We start from the raw sequence: 19,817 nt of genomic DNA on the forward strand, positions 1-19,817 counted from the left end.
TATCAGTATGTAGTTCTTTAAGAGACATACAACAAATGATATATTAATATTTTTAAACTGTAATTATTTTTGAATTAGGAGGATTTAAATTGGAGAAAGCTTAAATTTAAAAGAAAACTGTGTTTTTCTTCATATTTTTGATTATCACAATCAATAAACATATCTAAAATATCTCACTTTCGCTATAATATATAGATTAACACTACCTAAGCCGTCAAACTTTTTCAGATGTAATAAAGGGGTATATTTTAATGTGGTAGACGTTTTAAGTGAGATGTTTAGTGTGTGTGAGAGAGGTCGCCGGGATCCGGGTAAAATAACATAATAATATAAATTTCTAAACGAAACGTCCACCGCCTTCAATTCTTCTGGCGAGCGAGCGCGTTAATGCAACCCGCACAGCACGTGTCAATAACCAACTCAAAAAGCTCTCCCCTACCCACGCGACTCAACGGACGGTCGCCCACTGGCCACGGACAGTGGTGGCGGCCTACCCCTCCGGCGATCCCCACCACTCCCTTTTAGGTGGTGTGATATTAGGTGCTATAAAACTCCAGCACGATCTTTAGGTGCCGTGCGACTCTCGGGCATTTCCTTAGGTGCTGTGAGATTAGGTACTATAATATTAGGTGCTATGAGAATCGGTGCTATTAGACGGTTAAAATTTTAGGTGCTGTGAGATTAGGTGCTATTAGATTAGGTGCTGTGAACCCCCACGGAATATTCAAAGTGAATTGAATACTGAAGTTTTAGAAGAAGTTTTTTATTAGGAACGAAAATGTAGTCGTACAAATATCTAGATAAAAATCCAGTTAGCTGTAAAGGTATTAAAGTGTACAAGATATAAAAGTGTTTTGAAAATAAAACGATAAGCATAGATAGTTTAAAGAAATGTTTACTCGAAGATAAAGAAGAATTTAGATAAATGACTTGCATCAATTGTATGCAATCACAATAAACAAGTTAGCACTGAGCTCTAAAGATGATATGAAAGTTGTATTAGAAAAGATTGATACTATACCGTATGGTTATAAAAATGAAGCAAAGTTTGATATATTAGATTAATTAAATACAATTGGAAGCTTTATAAATTAATGGTTATAAATGGAAAGATGATTTAATTCACTGTCAACAAATGCAAAAAGAAAATTAAAAATATAGATTCTAAAGTTGCTCAAACTCAAAATGGATTGAATAGGATTTGCAGCAAAATGTTCAAAATATAACACAAAATATAACACAAAAATATAACACAAAATATACCGTAACACAAAAATATAAAACAAAATATAACACAAAAAAGTAAATTTATTAAAAATTCTAATGAAAACCAATGATTGTTAAAACTGAATTCAAGAATAAAGAGTAGATACAGATTGAAGCTACAGAAATTCATGCACCAGTGAGAAAAACATTTAAACTCTAGGAATTGATGATTTATGGGTAGCAGATTTAGTTATATGTCTAAAAATTCGGATAAAATGTAGGATTTACTTATATGTTAAATTGTATGGATACTTTTTCAAAAGATGTTTGGTCAAGAGCAATTAAAAGGAAAAACGGAAAAGATATTCCAAAAGCGTTGAATATATTATAAAAGATACGAAAACTATCAAGCATACACCTCCAAATCTACTCAATACCGATAAAGATTTATAGTTTAAAAATGAGGAATTGAATTAAGTTTTGAGGAAATATAACAATTTATCATAATTTATAACAATTTATAACAGATTTATCATACTGAAAACTAAGGAAAATTAAGTATTGTAGAAAGATATAGCAGAACTCAAAATGAGAAAATTCTTTTTGAGATTAATAAAAACTTTAAATGGATTGAAATATTCTTCAAAAGATAGTAAAAAATAATAATAATAAAGTTCATTCGTCAATGATGAAATATATTTTCTGGATTCGACTATCCAATATCTTTAAAAGATATACAAATATTTAAAAAACGAAGCTACGATTCCAAGTATAAATATCCGAAAATGTCCATAAATATCAATACTTATGATGAGAAACTCAATATTGTTCAGTTCAAAATTTCAGAAATATATGATGCAGAATTAAATATTGATCTACTGTATGTAAAAATTGAGGAAACATATCATTATGTTTTGATAACAGATTTAAAATAGATTAGTGAGTTCTCAATTATGTAAGCACGAACACAAAACATTTCTTTGTCGAAGATGTTTAAGCCATTTCTACAAATCGGGAGATTTAGCTGGTCATTTAGAAATTTTAAAAATCATGAAGTTTGTAAGCCAATTTTATGCCATTTCCAGGTCAAACAACTAAATTTACTAATTATCAAAAGAAGTTCAATCATCCTTATGTTATTTGTATGGATTTTGAGAGTATATTAGAAAAAATTCCAACATGCAAGAACAATCCACAAAGATCGACTACAACCAAGATTCAGAAGCACATTACTTATGGTTTTTACGCTATATTTAGTGTCGAATGTAACCAATCGAATGTACAAACCGATATGTTATAGAGCGAAAAATTAGTAAGATTTGCCTAATGTTCCTACAAAACTGTTTGAAGAGCTCAATAAATTATTGAAATACATAGCTAAAAAATATAATTAAAAAACATGAAATTAACTGAAGAAGAGATTTCATACCAAAATGCAAAAGTTTGTCATATCTGTGAATCATCTGGTGTTACTCCTGATAATAAAGTAAGAGATCACTGTCATTTAACAGGAAAATTTAGAGGAGCAGCTCATTCATCTTGTAATCTAAATTTGAAATTCCCCCAGAATATTCCAGTTTTCTGCCACAATATTTCAAATTACGATACTCATTTTTACATAAAAGACTTGGCTAAACAATATGGAAATGTTGATTTGATCGCGAACATAGATGAAAAATTTATAAATTATTCAGTAAATTCAGGATATGGGTATGAGTTTGATGGTGAAAAACCTAGAAAATTTGTAAAATTTTTATTTGTAGATACATTCAGATTTATGGCCTCGTCTATTGAAAAGTTAGCTAAAAATCTCAAAAAAAGATGATTTCAAGCATACAAATCATTTTATACATGATGGAAGAATATTGAATGAAATTATAGACAGAGATCCAAATGAAGAAGACGAGATTTTAAAAAATATTGTCTGGAAAAGGCATAGTTCCTTATGAATTTATCTATAGTATTGAAAAACTTGATTACACAGAAGAGCTGGAAATTTAAGATTTCTATTCACTTTTGACAGATGAGAGCATATCTGAGAAAGATTTTCAACACTATTTAAATGTATGGAACAAATTAAAAGAAAAATCTAGGAAATTACTCTGATTTGTACAACATCCAAGATGTTTTATTGCTTGCTGATATATTCGAAAATTTCAGAAAGATTTTCTTAAATGGCTATAAACTTGATCCGGCTCATTATCTAACAGCTCCAATTTTAGCTTGGGATGCTATGCTAAAATTAACGAAAATCGAGCTTCAACTAATACACGATTATAATATGTATTTGATGATTGAAAAAGGCATTCGTGGAGGTATTTCTCAATGTATTAAGCGATATGTAAAAGCAAATAACAAATACTTGAAAGATTTCAATAAGACAAAGCCCGAAAACTATCTGTTGTACGTCGATGCAAATAACGTTTATGGCTGGGGTCTGTCGCAGAATTTGCCATATAGTGATATCAAGTGGATGGATCCGAAAACACATACAAAAAAAACAATGGCAAGAAACAATTTTAGAACTCACTGGCAATGAAGATTATGGCTATATTCTCGAAGTTGATCTAGGATATCCAACGAATTTACATGAAAATCACAAGGATTTGCCTCTTGCTCCCGAACATTATAAAAACAAACTTTGCACAACTTTACTGGATAAAACTGAATACGTTGTTCATTCGAGAAATTTTGAAATTCTATCTAGAACATGGAATGGTGTTAAAACATGTGAATAGAGTTATTGCATTTGACCAGAAGCCTTTTACGAAAGAATACATTGATTTTAACACAAATATGCGAACCAAGGCTACAAGTGACTTTGAAAAAGACTTTTACAAATTAACGAACAACTCAGTTTTTGGAAGATCTATGGAAAATGTGCGAAATAGAAGCGGTATTAAACTTGGAAATGAAGAATTTTCAATGAAACAAGCCAAGAAAACAAATTTCAAATGCTTTAATATCTTTGACGAAAACTGTATAGCGAGTCATTACAAACAGAAAGTAAAATTTAACAAGCCAATCTACATAGGATTTTCAGTTCTTGACCTATCAAAATTGCTAATGTACAAGTTTTATTATGATAAATTAAAGAAATGATCCAGATTTGAATCTGTGTTATATGGATACAGACAGTTATTTCCTAGAAATGAAACGCGATTCTTATAAAAAATTATTAAAGAAAATATAGATGAGTTTGATACGAGTGATTATCAAAAAGATCATGAATGTTTCACTAGCAAAAACAAGAAAGTAATAGGAAAATGTAAAGATGAGTTAAATGGTGAAATATTAGAAGAATCTTGTGGATAGAGATCGAAAATTTACACGTACAAATATCTAGACAAAAATCCAGTTAGGTGTAAATAAATTAAGAGAAGCGTTGTAAATAAATCAATAAATATCGATAATTTAAATAGATGTTTGTTTGAAAATAAGGAAGAATTTCGTGAGATGACTGTAATAAAAAGTTACAAACATGAATTGTATACGATAACAATCAACAAACTAGCACTGAGCTCGACAGATGATAAGAGAATTGTCCTAGAAAATAAGATAGAAACAGTATCGTATGGCTATAAAAATGAAGCAAAATCTGATATATTAGATGAATTAAATAAACATGGAAACTTTGACGTATAAATGGAAGATGATTTGAGTCACAAATGTAAGAAAAAAACTAAAAATATCGATTCTAAAATTGTCTAAACTCAAAATGGATTGTATATAACTGCTGCAAAATGTTCAAAATGTAAGACAAATAAGAGTAAATTTAAAAAGAATCCTAATGAAAAACCTGTTAAGAAAGAATTGAAGAATAAAGAAGAGAAAGAGATTGAAGCTAAAGAAATTCAATGCGCCAGTACGAAAGAAATGTAAAAAGAGAAAAATTACAACATTAGGAATTGATGATTTATGGGCAGCAGATTTAGCTATAATGTCTAATTATTCAGATCAAAATGATGGATTTAAGTATATGTTAAATGTTATTGATACTTTCTCAAAATATGCTTGGTCAAGAGCGATTAAAAGAAAAAACGGTAAGGATGTTTCAAAAGCTTTCGAAGATATAGTAAAAGATGCGATAAAAATCGGCGTAAACCTCCAAATCTATTGCATACAGATAAGGGTTTAGAATTTAAAAATAAAGAATTTAACGAAGTTTTGAGGAAATATAACATTAAGATTTATCATACTGAAAACGAAGAGAAATCAAGTATTGTAGAGAGATATAACAGAACTCAAAATGAGAGAATGAAAGTTATTTTTGAGATTAATACAAACTTTAAATGGATCGATATTCTTCAAAAAATCGTATACAATTATAACGATACAGCACAATCAAGATGAAACCGAAAGATGCAGATATTAGAGACAGTTTTCAAATATATTCCACCTGAAATTTACACGAAAACTATATTTAAAATTAATGATCATGTAAGAATTGTTAGTAAAAAACACCAAGCAACAGTTAGCATTTTCGAACAAATATAAGAACAATTGGTCAAGAGAAATATTTGTGATTTATTAAATCAACAACACAGATCCTTTAACTTATAGTATAAAAGATTTAAACAATGAAGAAATAACCGGAAATTTCTATGAATATGAATTGAGAAAGTCAAAGCTGTAATGTTTTCTATATAAATGGATTCTCAAAAAAATGTACAAAGTATCAAGAATTTAAAGATTTTGAAGAATTAAAAAAAATAAGAATACCAAAGATGGATTATACTATTATTGTAAGGATTGTAATAAAATATACAGAAACACATTATACGATAAAATAGAAAAATTATCTTTGGAAGAGAAAGAATGCACACGGTGTAAAAAAGTTAAGAATATTTCTGAATTTAACAAATGGCATTATAGTAAATATAAAAAAACAAGCATATTGTAAAGAATGTATTAGAGACATCATTTCTAGACCAGTTCATTGCGTATGTGGAAGAGAAATTCAACAATTTTATAATCTTCAAAGGTTTAGGTGAGAGTTTTCTCGCAATTCCAACAGCTGGGGCAATGTATTTGAAGAGAAAACTAGGAATGGGAATCGAAGAGAACTTGAAATTTTAGCTATATAAATGGAGAAACAATCTGTGAACGTAAATTTTAGTACAAATCAGAAAGAAAAAATAAAATCTGCCTTTAAAAAGAAAATACCTGTTAGTATTCAATTTAAAATAGATCAACTAAAAATGGTGAAGATAAGATATTTTTAACGAATAGAAAACACAAGAAAAACGATAAAGGTGTCTATAACGACTTGGATTGGAGATATTAATATTCCAGAGTATTAATATTTAAATTATCAATAAGACATCCAAGACGATATAAAATATTTTTGATTAGTAAGCTCCTAGTGAATATTAAGTACATTTTATTACTAAATTTGTTAACTAATTAATATTATCTGGTTTGTCTAAAATAAAAATCACGAATTTTTATCACTCTATTTTCCACAAAGAATTGACAAACCTTTTTAGTAAATTTAAAAGTTCCTTTGGCAAGAAATAAAAAATATCAATCAAATATATCAAACTAAAAATCAGAGCTCTCTTCCAAAATAAAATATTAACGAAAAAAACCAAAAGAAGGGCAAAACTTATGAGCGGGTGCTTAAATACTTCCCTTTCCAATGAACTTTGCAGGACATTCGCGGTGTTCTCTCATTGGTCCAGCTGTATAAAACCAGAAGAACAATACTTGCAACAAGACAAGTTCTAATCAATTCAAGGCAGTTAACCTGCCTTCCTAACAATTTAAAACTACCAGTACTAACTTGCCAAAGGATTACATGTTCGTTTTTACCCTGACTTTTCACAATCTAATCTAAAATTAAATCCCAATATTTCGATCCCAAAATTTTTATTTAATTTAAGTTTTAATTAAAAAAATAAATCAATGTAGCTTTAAAACACTACAGTGTCAGAATATAATTTTCGTATAATCTGTTAAAAGAACTTAAAAATGGTAGACTTTTGAAAGATTTGTTAGATTTTTGAGAAAATATTCCAGTTGTTAAAAATGTTGTTCCATAAGCTGCTCCAATTGTTAAAAAAGACGTGATTCCTATTGTTGAAAATATTTTTAATTGGTTAGATAAAGAGTTGAAGGATGTCACGGAGTCTGGATTAGACGAAAAAACTTTGAATTACGAGAAATCAAGCCATTAAAATTTGGATAGTTGGAAGAAATCTGCAAAAACATTAAACATTTTAGAGAAATTGTTATGTGTGATACATTACCTGAAAAAGTTAAGACATTTGAATGTGGAATTGTGAATTCAGACTCGATTATGGGACGTGGAACGCATTGGAGTTGTTATTATACAAATGATAAGAATGAATTTTATTTCGATTCATATGGAAGAATTGAGGACAAACAACCGAAAGAATTGATCTTATATTTGAAAAAAATCAAACGTCTACTACAATTATTCTCAAATTCAAGATTGTAAAGACACCCCAATTTGTGGTCATTTATGCGTTTTTGTTTTGAATGAACTGACTAATGGTAAAGATTTTAAAGAAGTTTTCAACAAACTATTACTTAATAAATATGGATTCACAAAATATTTTTTATGTGTTTGGAACACAAATTAGATCTGAAAATATTCAAAATATAGATGAAATTATTTGAAATAAAGTTTATAGTTTGAATTTTGATAGTCTGAGAAATGATTTTGATAACAAGATCGAAAACGTATTACAAAACCTTCCAGATTCGGGTACTATTGATATAAAAATTGAACATTTTAAAGCAGAATATGATGACAAACTCGCAAATTTATTACAAAATATTGAGACAGATTCAGATGTGCTCGCTGTAAAAATAGAGGATTTAAAACGTGACTTTAAAAGAAATATTGTAAAGATGGAAAAAGATTTTGATTCTGGAGTATAAAAAACTTTTGAATAATTTAATGTCTCATATCGAAAAAGCATATAAAATTACTGATGCGATCAAAGTTGAAAAGAATTATGTTAGTTTGGCTAATGAAAAAAGAATTGTTGGAGTAAAACCTGGTATTGACAAACATGATGTTGTTAAAGAACAAATTTTAAAACCTCTAAAATTATCAGAAAATATCGATATTGCTCATTTAAATAGTCCAAATGTTAAAAATACCTTCGATTTTAAGGGAAGAAGAATTATCGGTGTTAGTAAAGGAATTTTTCCGTTTGATGTTATCGTAAAAGAGCAATTAGATGATCATATTAAAACGTTTGATGAAATAAACAAAATTTATGAGAATCATATACAACATTTTAAAGATCTTACAACAGAAGTCTATGAAAAGTTAGAAGCGAGAAATAAAAGATCTATAGAAAATTGTGATTAAATTAGTGAAAAAATTTGACCAAGATTTCAATACAAATAAAGACCATATTCGTGAAACCTTTCAAAATAATGTTAAAATTGTTGATATAATCGGTGTTTATTATTCTGACCTAGTTGATAAATTAAATTAATTAACGGATAGTATCAATAAATTTAAACAAGATTTTAATAACAGTTTTGAAAATATTGACAACATATTTAATGGATTAGGCGGTTATGATGACTAAATTTCCTCATATAAATGGCACTCATATATTGTGTGAGGTGTAAGGCAAAAACTGCAATAAATGATATAAAATATTATGCAAACATCAATGGAGTTGAGAAGAGAATTTCTGGAAAATGTGCTGAATGTAACACTAAAAAGAGCCAATTTATAAAAACTTGAAATTTTTTCCTAATAAATAAATAGTGATGGCTGGACATTACAGTGCTTTCGATCTTTTTATAATGCAACTCGAAAGAGTTTTGAAAAAAGATCTTTGGGATGATATTTCTGCAAAATATGAATTATCTGAAGATAAGTTAAGATAAGATAAGTTAAATTGGTATAACATTGCAAAATATCAAAATTTGTCCTCAGAATTCATTAAAGAAAATATTCATTATTAATTGAAAGAACACATGTCGTTATTTGTCTTTACCAACATTTGAGCACAGGATTTTTGGAAGAATTTAATTATTCAGTTGATTGGAACAATATTATAGACAGCGGGTACTATCCTGTGCAAATTTTATTGAAATATGTGACAAAAAATGCAAAATTTAAAGCAGAAAATCCCGAATATGACGAAGTAGATAATTAATAAATGACTAAAATGTATATCTTTTCTTATAAAAACGCACATTAAATCGAATTATACATGGTGTTTTAAATTTCGTAAAAACATGTTTTCTTAATAAATGGCGGACTACAAAAAATATTCAGGCGATATTGAAAGGGCGGAGTTTAAAAAATGTTATCCAATTAGTAAACAATATTTGAATGAACCGAATAAAAGAACTGAGTTTAATATTGATTTTGGAGATATTTTTTGCTCGTCTAACTTCCAGTTTTATATTTCTGGAACTTTAACAAAACAAGATGGTCAAGCATATCTTGGAACAAATGATGTTAGATTAATATTGATAATTCGTGCCGTTTTTATTCTCTAAAATTCAAGTAAGAAAACACAATAAATTGATAGAAGAAATTGATAATTGTGGTCAATTAAGTACCAATAAAGGAACTATAACTTATTCCAAAAGTGATGTATTTTCAAATAGTTTTGAATCAACTTTTAAATTTCGACAATTTAAAGCGGTCGGTGATTTAGCAGATTTCGGCTTAGGATTCTTTGAAAATGTGAATTTTATATTAGTATCATAAGAGCTGAAGATGATGATGCGAAAATTAATGCGAAACAAAAACTGGAAATGATATTCCAGTTGATGGAAAAAGTACAATTAACGAGTTTTTCATTAGAGTTCCGATGATTGATTACAAAACCACGAGTAAAGTTCGGTTGATTGATGATATTAAAAAAAGTCAAAACATTATGTTTAATTTTCTAGATTGGCAATTTATTGAACAAAAAGGTATAACTGGAACAACTTATTCGTTCGATATCACAAATATTTATAGAAATATTTTCAATCCTAAGTTCATTATTGTTGGTTTTCAAACAGGTAGACAGAATATTCAAGAAAAATATCCCTCAAAGTTCGATAGTTTGAATGTAAAAAATATTAGAGTAAAATTGAATGGTTCTTATTATCCAGATGAATTACAAAATTTTAAACATTTCCGTGGGTCTTTTCAGAATGATGTATCAGATGTATCAAGATTTTAAGAAAGTTTACTACAAAAATATGGAAATGTATTACAATCCCAAAGAATTAAAGCAAATAGGCCCATTTATGTCAATGATACAACAAAGAGTTTGACAAATATTTCTCGTTAAAAGAACGATATCATTATCAATATGGATTTTCAAAACGCTGTTACAAATGCGATTTGTTATGTTGTTGTTTCTGAGAAATTTTTATCATATGACGTGATTATAGAAACGATATTAGAGAAATTCAGTAATTGGTGATGTTATTATTATTTTCTTCCATTCCTTCTAAAACGTCAAAAATATACTCTTTCACCGCTGAAAAATCCCGATTTCTTCCGTAATAATCTTTATAATCTTAATCATACACATAATATCCTAAATTGTTGTAAAAAAGAATGAAATTATTTCTATTTATCTGTGCTATAATAGAGGAGAAATTATTGATGTTTAGTTTGTAGAGATTGTAATTTAATTTTGTATGAAAGACCTAAACCACAGAAACGTCGAAATAAATTAACACATTTGAATAATCTGCTTAGAAAATTAGAATATGGAGACAAGAAGCAAACTTTGAGTTATCTCTTAGAGAAATTGAAAAAAAATGTAGAATATGTTAGATTTGTTGGTCTCAATAAGCATATTTACTATGAACAGATATTACCTGTGATTTTTTAATATTATACTTAAAGTTTGATTATGACTTCAAACCAGAAATCTTTGATGATTTCATAGTACATTTGGAGAAAGTAAATGAAGAACCGCGTAAACGTTATTCATTCGCTAGTTTTTACTCGAAAAGTCCATATAATTTTTCCCAATCTACATAAAAAGCGTGATCTCTTATAAATTCCTTTGATAAATTTGTTTACCTACAAAGAGTTGTTAAAAACCTGGCTGTGTGCATATTCCCTGGCTGCCGATATCGGCTTCTTAATATTTCAACAAATAAACAATGCAATTTAGCATAAAATCGATGAAAAATGTCAGATTGTTGGTGTTTTAGTTTACTTTGTAAAAATCGGAATATTTTCTTATTTTTCTATTATTTAATTCAACATCTTCTATTATATTTAACATATTTATACTGTCTAAGTTGTCTGTAATACATTGCGTTGAACACTTTTTAGTACTTAAAAGTTCTCTGAATTCGTTTTAATTTAACATTTATTTAAAATGTTTAGATTAAATTGTATAAATGGCAATAGCCTTACTTAATTTCAATAAACATTGAATCACAAAAAGTACTTGCTCCACCGGGAGTCGAACCCGGATCTCTCACTTGCCGGGTGAATGTGCTACCATTACACCACAGAGCGCTTACTTTTTCCGATTCAATTATTTCGTATTTGGCCGTATCTGTCACATATGCGTTTAAATAAGCAAACTAACATATGATCGGAAGACCAAATACCTGTCAAACGACTTTTATTTACATTAAATTGTATAAATGGCAATAGCCTTACTTAATTTCAATAAACATTGAATCACAAAAAGTACTTAAAAGTACATTGATTCAAAGCCAAATGTAGCGGTCCCAGTTTGCTCAGTCTAGGGGGTGGGAAGGGTAGATGTGGTTTTCACAAGTTAACGGCGTAGTAGAGTTAACTGTTAACGGTACTATCCGAGGGCGCCACCTTGTTTCCAGTAGTAGTGTGGTAGGAGAACGGAGTCAGAACAAGGGAAAGACCCGTTACTGAATGATGTTGTAAAAATTAATGACCTTATAACCAACCAAAGTAAGAGTGAGTTAAATACAAGGTAAATTTAAGAAAAGGAAATACATGTAAGAAAGCTAGACTCATTCAATGTAATCATTAAGTTTAGAAAAATTCTAAGAGCCTGTTTTTTTTTATTGCACAAGAAACATTTATCAAATGAAATATTTATTAAAATTATGTAATTTTACATTTCATATCATGGAAAAAGGTTTGATTACTATTTCTGTATTTGGATCTCAACAGTTTGAGGGTACAGGTAACCCTTAGATTTATCAATACAATATACCCTAAACACCAGTAATTATACACTAAACAACATTACCTTGGCCGGCCACTAGTACTTCTGGTATTTTACCCATAGATATCAATCAAACAATACTTACATAAACTAGACACATATTTACACAAAGCACATTAAACATCAATATGTATCCAATAAAGAAAGATATTTATAAGTAATTATTCAACTACGTAGATCACAACCATACGCCTCCGTAAGGGCTCACGGTCAGGGAGGAAGGCACAGTAGCGAAAAAGTAAGCGCTCTGTGGTGTAATGGTAGCACATTCACCCGGCAAGTGAGAGATCCGGGTTCGACTCCCGGTTGGAGCAAGTACTTTTTGTGATTCAATGTTTATTTAAAATGTTTAGGTAATTCATAGAAGTCTTTATAACTATTTCCTGTAATAAGTTCTTTAAATGCTAGAAACCGAAGAGATTTTGGAGAGTTCATGTTGTTTGATGACTATTTAGTAGAATAGATTTTTATTACAGAAATATAATTAGTTAATACCTTATGTTTTTTAATAAAAATTTGTTTAATTTGGTTTATTTCTAGCATATTTGACAAAATTTCCAATAGATTTGATAACATTTCCAATAGACATTGTAATTTTACGTTTTTGTGTTCAAAATTTCATGTATTTTTATTGGTTTTTGCCTTTTGTCTTCTCTAGTTAAATTTTTCCCTTACTAAATGGAGTTCTTGAAAGAGTTGATCGATGTTGGTGAATTCAAGTTTAAATAATATAAGAAATTAATGGAATTCGAATAAAATAAGAAATACAGAATTTTGAATTTGGAAAGAATTAAAGATAAATTCGGGTTTACAATCATTGCAGAATTGGAAGAATTCAAAGTGCATTTGCCTAATAGATTTTTAAATCACTTAGATAAAAAAAGATTACAGAATTGAATAAAAATGATAAATTACACTTGATTGTTACTGGAAAGAAGACAACAAAAGATAAAGAATGAGTTAAAATTAACTTAGTAGAATAAAGATTTTTCATTAAGTTTCCAATAGACAGCTTAAGTAAGTAGAAGCCCACAGTTATAGATTCGCTTATTTTCATTCGTGATTCACGTTTGATTTCTCAGATATATATATATATATATATATATATATATATATATATATATATATATATATATATATATTTAAAGAATATAAATACATAATTTAATAGTTTAGGAATGTTATAAGTCGGGTCTCCCGACACACCAGTTATGTCAACATGTTACAGTGGTTTGAAGCTACAAGTACTCACTACGCAAGCACCCACTGAGCCGTCCAGTCTGCCGGCGCACAGATGGCCTGACTCGATGTTGACCACGGGTCTGTACTTTTCTCGACACACCTGTAACATCAATACGTCTAGAAGGTGTTAATTTGATGAGTACGGGTACGGAGTGTAATACAGACACAGTGATCACTAACCTGGTTATCGAGTATGGGTACTCTGACTTGTCGCAGCACCGAAGATAGGGGGCCTGTGGACGATGCTCTGCCCCAGCCTGTAGCCACACATAGGCGAGGAGGGCTGGACGGAGGGTCCAGGCACACCAGAGGCTGGGAGCGGTTGCATGCAGGCCGGGACAGCTGTAACAAAGCTTCAAACACGAATTGTTAGTCCATAAAAATTGTCTTATCTTCTCTTGTTATCCGGAAGTCGCTTGACCCGTACATTAAATTACATTAGCCTACAACTTACGATAGTGAACTGATCGTGTTGAGACGTGCAGTGAACATTACTAGAAACAATAATTTAACTAACTTGAAGTCATTCTATCTTTATTGTATTCACATGTTACAGTGAATACAATCCTAGCACAATATTTGTAATTTAAGTTTTTTAGGGTCAATTTCCTTAAGTAGACTAAATCATGTTTACGATAATCGATATAATTATTTGCTATTTGACTAAAATTTCATTTAACTACATAAATATATCATTAGTGATAAAACATATTCTATGGTATAGAAAATAACGTATAACGTATTCCAATGTTCGAATTGGTATCGTGTAACAAATGTTTATAAATGATTTGTATTCTTCGAACTTAATTGCAGCTTTTACTATTACTGATATTTTACTTGATTTAATAAAAGCTGTCAAAAGAAAAGTAATGTTTGTTTTGCTCGGATTCATGAAATTGTATGTTTGCCCTTCGTATAAATATTTGTTACACGTATTTTTACTTTATTATTGAAGAGGTATATTAATGTTCGATCATATCACGATAACAACTACAAATGCGATACTAATATCTTTTATTTTATGTTTCTGTAATATTGATAGAGTTTGTTATTTATGCATTTTAAGTAACAGCCAGTAAACAGAGTCTTCTGATGTACACACGAACCTGCTTCCCTTGGACTAAAGAAAGTGTATCCTCAAGATCGGGAATATAGTTTAACATCCAAGTTATACAGCAGAGAACTGTGTTTCTTGCGTACTTAGCTACTCGCATCTGTACATCTATACTCTGTGTTTATATATAACGTAGTAGTAAGATATCGTACCGATGTCGTTGTTGTAGTTGTTGAACCTCTCGTGAACAAATATGTTCTCGACCGGGATCCTCTGTTCTCCCTGCTCGTCCACTGCTCTGTCCCAGTCTCCCAGAATCACTGTCCACAACATCGGCATGGGTAGGCTGAAGATGTCACTGTACACAATATCCAGGTTCGTTTGTGTAAATGTTTAACTTAACGCATTTAGTTACAGTCATACCTAAAAGTAACTTTTGTAGATTATTTGAATTAAAATTCAACATTTTAATTGAATAATTTGTTTTGCAGATAGATTTGATATTTTACAGCTGTTACCACATTTCTTTGCTTTTATGTATTATTCACTCATCACCTGAAAACTAAATCAATTCAATTCAATTTTTAAATTCAATAAAGAATTTATTTATTTCGAAATAAAGAAATTACAATTCCATAAAAGATTAATTTGTACTATAATATAAAAAAAAAATGGTTTAAAACATAAACATTTCTTAAAATATAGGACAAAGGTACCCACATAGGCGAGCCTGTGTGTGGTTACGAGTAGTTGAAAAAAGATAGGTAGACCTACATTGGTGATAAGTTTACATAGCAACAAACTCTTACAAAAAAAAAAAAAAAAAAAAAAAAACACGCAACCACAATAAACCAAACAACTGGTTCTTTATTTATCGCTTGGTGTGTTACTTGCGATTTTAGCTAACTTTTCAATACGTGATGACGAAAATGTAAAATGTATCTACAAATGAAAACTTGATGTATTTTCTTGGCTTATCATTGCCAAATTCAAAACCATATCCAGAATTTACTGAATAATTTATATATATTTCTTCTGTGTTTGCAATCAAATCAACATTTCCATATTGTTTAGCCAATTGTTATATGTACAAATGGGTACCATAATTAAACCATACTTTTCTCTTTATATATCGTAAGAGAAAAGTAGAATATTTGGTGAATATTTCCAATTCAGATTACAAGAATAATGAGCTGCAACTCTGAATATTTCTGTCAAATGACAATGATCTCTTACCGTTAACCTTAATATAATGATTACGAATTTTTTAAAGACACTATAATTATAATTTTTATTTGTAGTATTGAAAGAGAGCATTAAGCTGGCGGAATTGTGTACACAATATTTATGCACAAACAGTTATTGATACATAGAAATGTAAGATTTGATTTAATGTATGTAGTTAGTTATTCTTTACATGATTAAGAGAGTATTTTTGTTGTAAGGTGTCCTATATTTCGCATGCTAGTTTTTATATGTTCTTATAGTGTTATGTTAGGGCTCAGTGTGTGATTCGGAGTGAGAGAGATCGCATGAGAGGACGTGAGGTTGGATTGGATGTATGTTGTGTGTGTGACAGAGAGTCACAGAGTGTGAGACTGCCGGTTCTATATGCTCAGTGTGTGCTAAAGAGTGACAGAGATTGCGTGAGATTCGTGTGGTTGTATGTATGTTGTGTGTGTGACAGAGAGTCAGATAGTGTGAGACTGCCTGTTCTATATGCTCAGTGTGTGCTAAAGAGTGAGAGAGATTGCGTGAGATTCGTGTGGTTGGAAGTATTGTTGTGTGTGACAGAGAGTGTGAGACTGCCTGCTCTATATGCTCAGAGTGTGATAAAGAGTGACAGATATTGTTTCAGATTCGTGTCATTGGATGAATTTTTATTTGTGACAGAGAGTGAGAGAATGTGAGACTGCCTGTTCTATATGCAATGCTTAGCATGACAATATTAGTAGTAGATCTCTTAATCAAAAACCCTGGCAGCTTGTGCGCTATACTAAAGTCCTGTTTAGTATAAGAAACGTCGATAACATTAGCAAACTTCTCTTGTAAGGTTTTGTAAGTTTGGTTTAGTTTAAGATTAAGGTTGTGACATATTATGAGCAAGGGTTGCTGTGAGAGGATTTAATAATAGGTTAGATTGGCAGTACAATACCCTCAAATGAACCAACACATATTTTATTTTGTGACAACATCTCATTAAATTGATTAAAAATTTTAATCAACAATTGATTGGGTCACCGATATATTAAGCACAAATTTTAATACTTTAATACTTTGAAGACATATTTAATATTAAATTACTCAATACAATTTATTTTAAATTTAATTCATTATAACATTTAGTAGTAATTTTGTAGTGTTGCAATAATTATGAGTTCATGGACTAACGTGAGAAACTTTCTTTTAAATAGCTAAACATTTACATGAATTTACATTTTCGAAATTGTGAACATTTAAATAGATATGGAATTGAAAATGATTAATGAACCCTAAAATATTTTATAGTAGCCTTCTTTCCTTTTTGTTAGCAAGAAGCTCGACTAACTCGTCTAATTTATCACTCTCCATCCACTTACAAACTTCTTGTTCGATTGCCATAATAGCAATAGCACTCTCTTCTTTTTCATTGTGTTTCTCACATGGGTTTTCAGTCTCCGAAGAGTTCAAAATGAGTGTTACGCATTTAATTAGTTGCATGCACTAATTGCATGTAATTAGTTAAAAACTTTAAGTATATACTAAGTTCTTAAAATTACTTACATTTTATTCCACTTCACACTTATTACGCCTAGAGATATTTTTCCGCATACGAACACCAACACTAGCACTCCCGAACCTCGCTTTTCGACTTCCCGTCCTCGACCTCCTCTTCTCCTCCTTGTTCTTCAGTTTTGATGTTGTTCTCCCGCCAGCTCATTGACCACGCCTCTGCCAAATCTCTCCATCATAATTGGTGAGTAACAATTTTTCATATCAGCATGGCTGTCCCTTACATTGTCACACGGTTTTTTTTTATAAATAAGCATTTCCGCTGCTTAAGCAAGCATTTCCTGTTTGTTCACCATCGGTGTCTGGGCGGATGTGCGTATCCACTTACATCCGGAGGATGTTTGTCTCGAATTGTAATGCAAGACTTCCTTTCCAGCAACTATCTGTACATCGATTCTATGAATTTTATTTTACTAATAATTACGTATGTCTTACACTCTAGATCGGCATAAAAATATTCACCTGATGTTGGCGGAACACATCTTATTTGCAAGGTTCTATTCCGTGAATAAATGAACTGAGAACACGTGCATAATATTTTTAAGTGTTTTAAACCTCAATTTCAGGTCCTCAACTAACTCCTGTAAATGTTTTAGAGTACACCTTTCTTGTAAACGACGTCTTTACATCGGCCTTTTGACGTATTCATCAAGTATTCATCAGCCATCCTTCAGTTGTTTACTTTCTTGGTTTGTTCGGTTCAGCCAAACATTATTTTAGGGTAAAATTGAGCCTTTCTGTTTATTTTTTCAACTCCTTTTTCAAAGCTATGGAGCAACCGATATCCACAGTCTTTTGACAACGGGAAGGAGTTTTGTATCGTGTCATTGCTGCTCCAAACATAACCCTCCAGTTAGGATTCTCTTATGTTTCGCGTGTGATTGTGATGTTCCCCGTTGGTCGTGTCTCCCAAGGATTAGTAGGACGTCAGTATCCCCTCCCAAGTCCGAATTACATTGTTCTCCTCGGAGACATATAAACAGCGTTTAAGACTTTATAGTAAATGAATATTACAATGAAAAACTATCTCGTGTGTACGCATGTTACATATGTAGTGTTGCGTACATCGAGTGATCCCGGGTTGTAACGAACGATGGGATAGGACACGGCCCGGACACACTATAAAGCCGAGCCCCGGTCAACATATCGGAGTAATACCGGTCTGACTACGGCCTGGCCACATCCGTCCAGTATGCCGAGTGGTGCGAACGTCAAATGCTCTGAAAGGTCGATGAATAGCATATTGAATAGCACATTAAAGTCGACCGTAGCACATGATCTCGTCTCCCCAAAATATCTACAACTCAGTCCAAAAGCTGTTTACTTCGTTAACTGTGGATTTATGTTTCCTGAACCCGTTCTGATCTGGATTCAAAATTTCGTTATTTCCTAGAAAAATATCCACAAAAATTATGCTGAACACTGTAGAATTTACAACATTACTAACATGTCATTTTTACAGGGGGTTTAAATAAGTCATTTTTCATTTATTGAGAGGAAAATATTTTTAGTTTTTAATGACATGTTAAGATTTTCTACTTCTTCCACCTACAATTGTACTCCAGTAGCTCAACACCAACGAGGGAGACGTCAGCTGGCTGGGTCCGGCTCGACCGGGTAAGACACGGAGTTTCAGGATAAATCCGCCGGACTTCGCTTCAAGGACTGAAGTACCTTACAGCGGACGCCTCTGGTACTACAGTATGTAAGTACGCTGTGCCTGGTTGACTCGCTCTCTCGGTCGGAGTCTCTCAGTCGGAGTCGCCGTCGAGTCGGAGTCGTCGAGTCGGAGTCGCCGCCCCAACATACAACACGAAAAGGTACAAGTAAGTCCTAGCCGTAGTAGGTACTTATTTACCTGCCAAAACACGTTTTTACCTGCACTTGCCCAGTCACTAACGATACGATAAGTACATGACGTTACGTACTTAAGCTGCTAATAGAATATTATTTTAGATATAAAGTATAGCAAGAAAATAAATCAGTACGAATAGGATTAGATTCTATTACTAGTACGAGGAGTTTGAATTTAGTTTAAATTTAGTTTTATTTAGTTTATCGTTTCTTTTCGAGGCCGCTGGGTTGCTTGACGTACGTACGTTGGCACCAGCGTTCCTTAGTATCGGGCTAGACGTAATTTAGTTAAGCCTTTATTTAGTTTATCGTTTCCTTTCCAGGCCGCTGGGTTGCTTGACGTACGTTGGCACCAGCGTTCCTTAGTATCGGCTAGACGTAATTTAATTTAGTTTTACTTAACTTTAATACTTAAATTTAGTTTTATTTAGTTAATAAAAATAACAGAATTGGGGTACAATAAGTTCAGAAAACCAGACAAAAAACGACAAGCAAAACAAAATCAA

At 31.0% G+C, this 19,817-nt stretch overlaps 1 protein-coding gene across 1 annotated transcript in view; it reads right to left on the reverse strand.

Annotated features, from left to right (window-relative positions):
* The window catches only part of LOC124369660 (transmembrane protease serine 9-like), a 66,478-nt gene that overhangs the window by 12,154 nt on the left and 34,507 nt on the right, over window positions 1–19,817 (reverse strand). Inside the window, exons 2-4 of the mRNA XM_046827711.1 lie at window positions 14,898–15,068; window positions 13,812–13,984; window positions 13,642–13,731 (exon numbers count right to left, since the gene is read on the reverse strand). Coding sequence (XP_046683667.1) covers window positions 13,642–13,731; window positions 13,812–13,984; window positions 14,898–15,068 — 434 coding nt within the window. The remainder of the gene's footprint in view (window positions 1–13,641; window positions 13,732–13,811; window positions 13,985–14,897; window positions 15,069–19,817) is intronic.

This window comes from Homalodisca vitripennis, chromosome X (assembly GCF_021130785.1).
Source record: "Homalodisca vitripennis isolate AUS2020 chromosome X, UT_GWSS_2.1, whole genome shotgun sequence".
In the NCBI taxonomy this organism is placed as follows: domain Eukaryota; kingdom Metazoa; phylum Arthropoda; class Insecta; order Hemiptera; family Cicadellidae; genus Homalodisca; species Homalodisca vitripennis.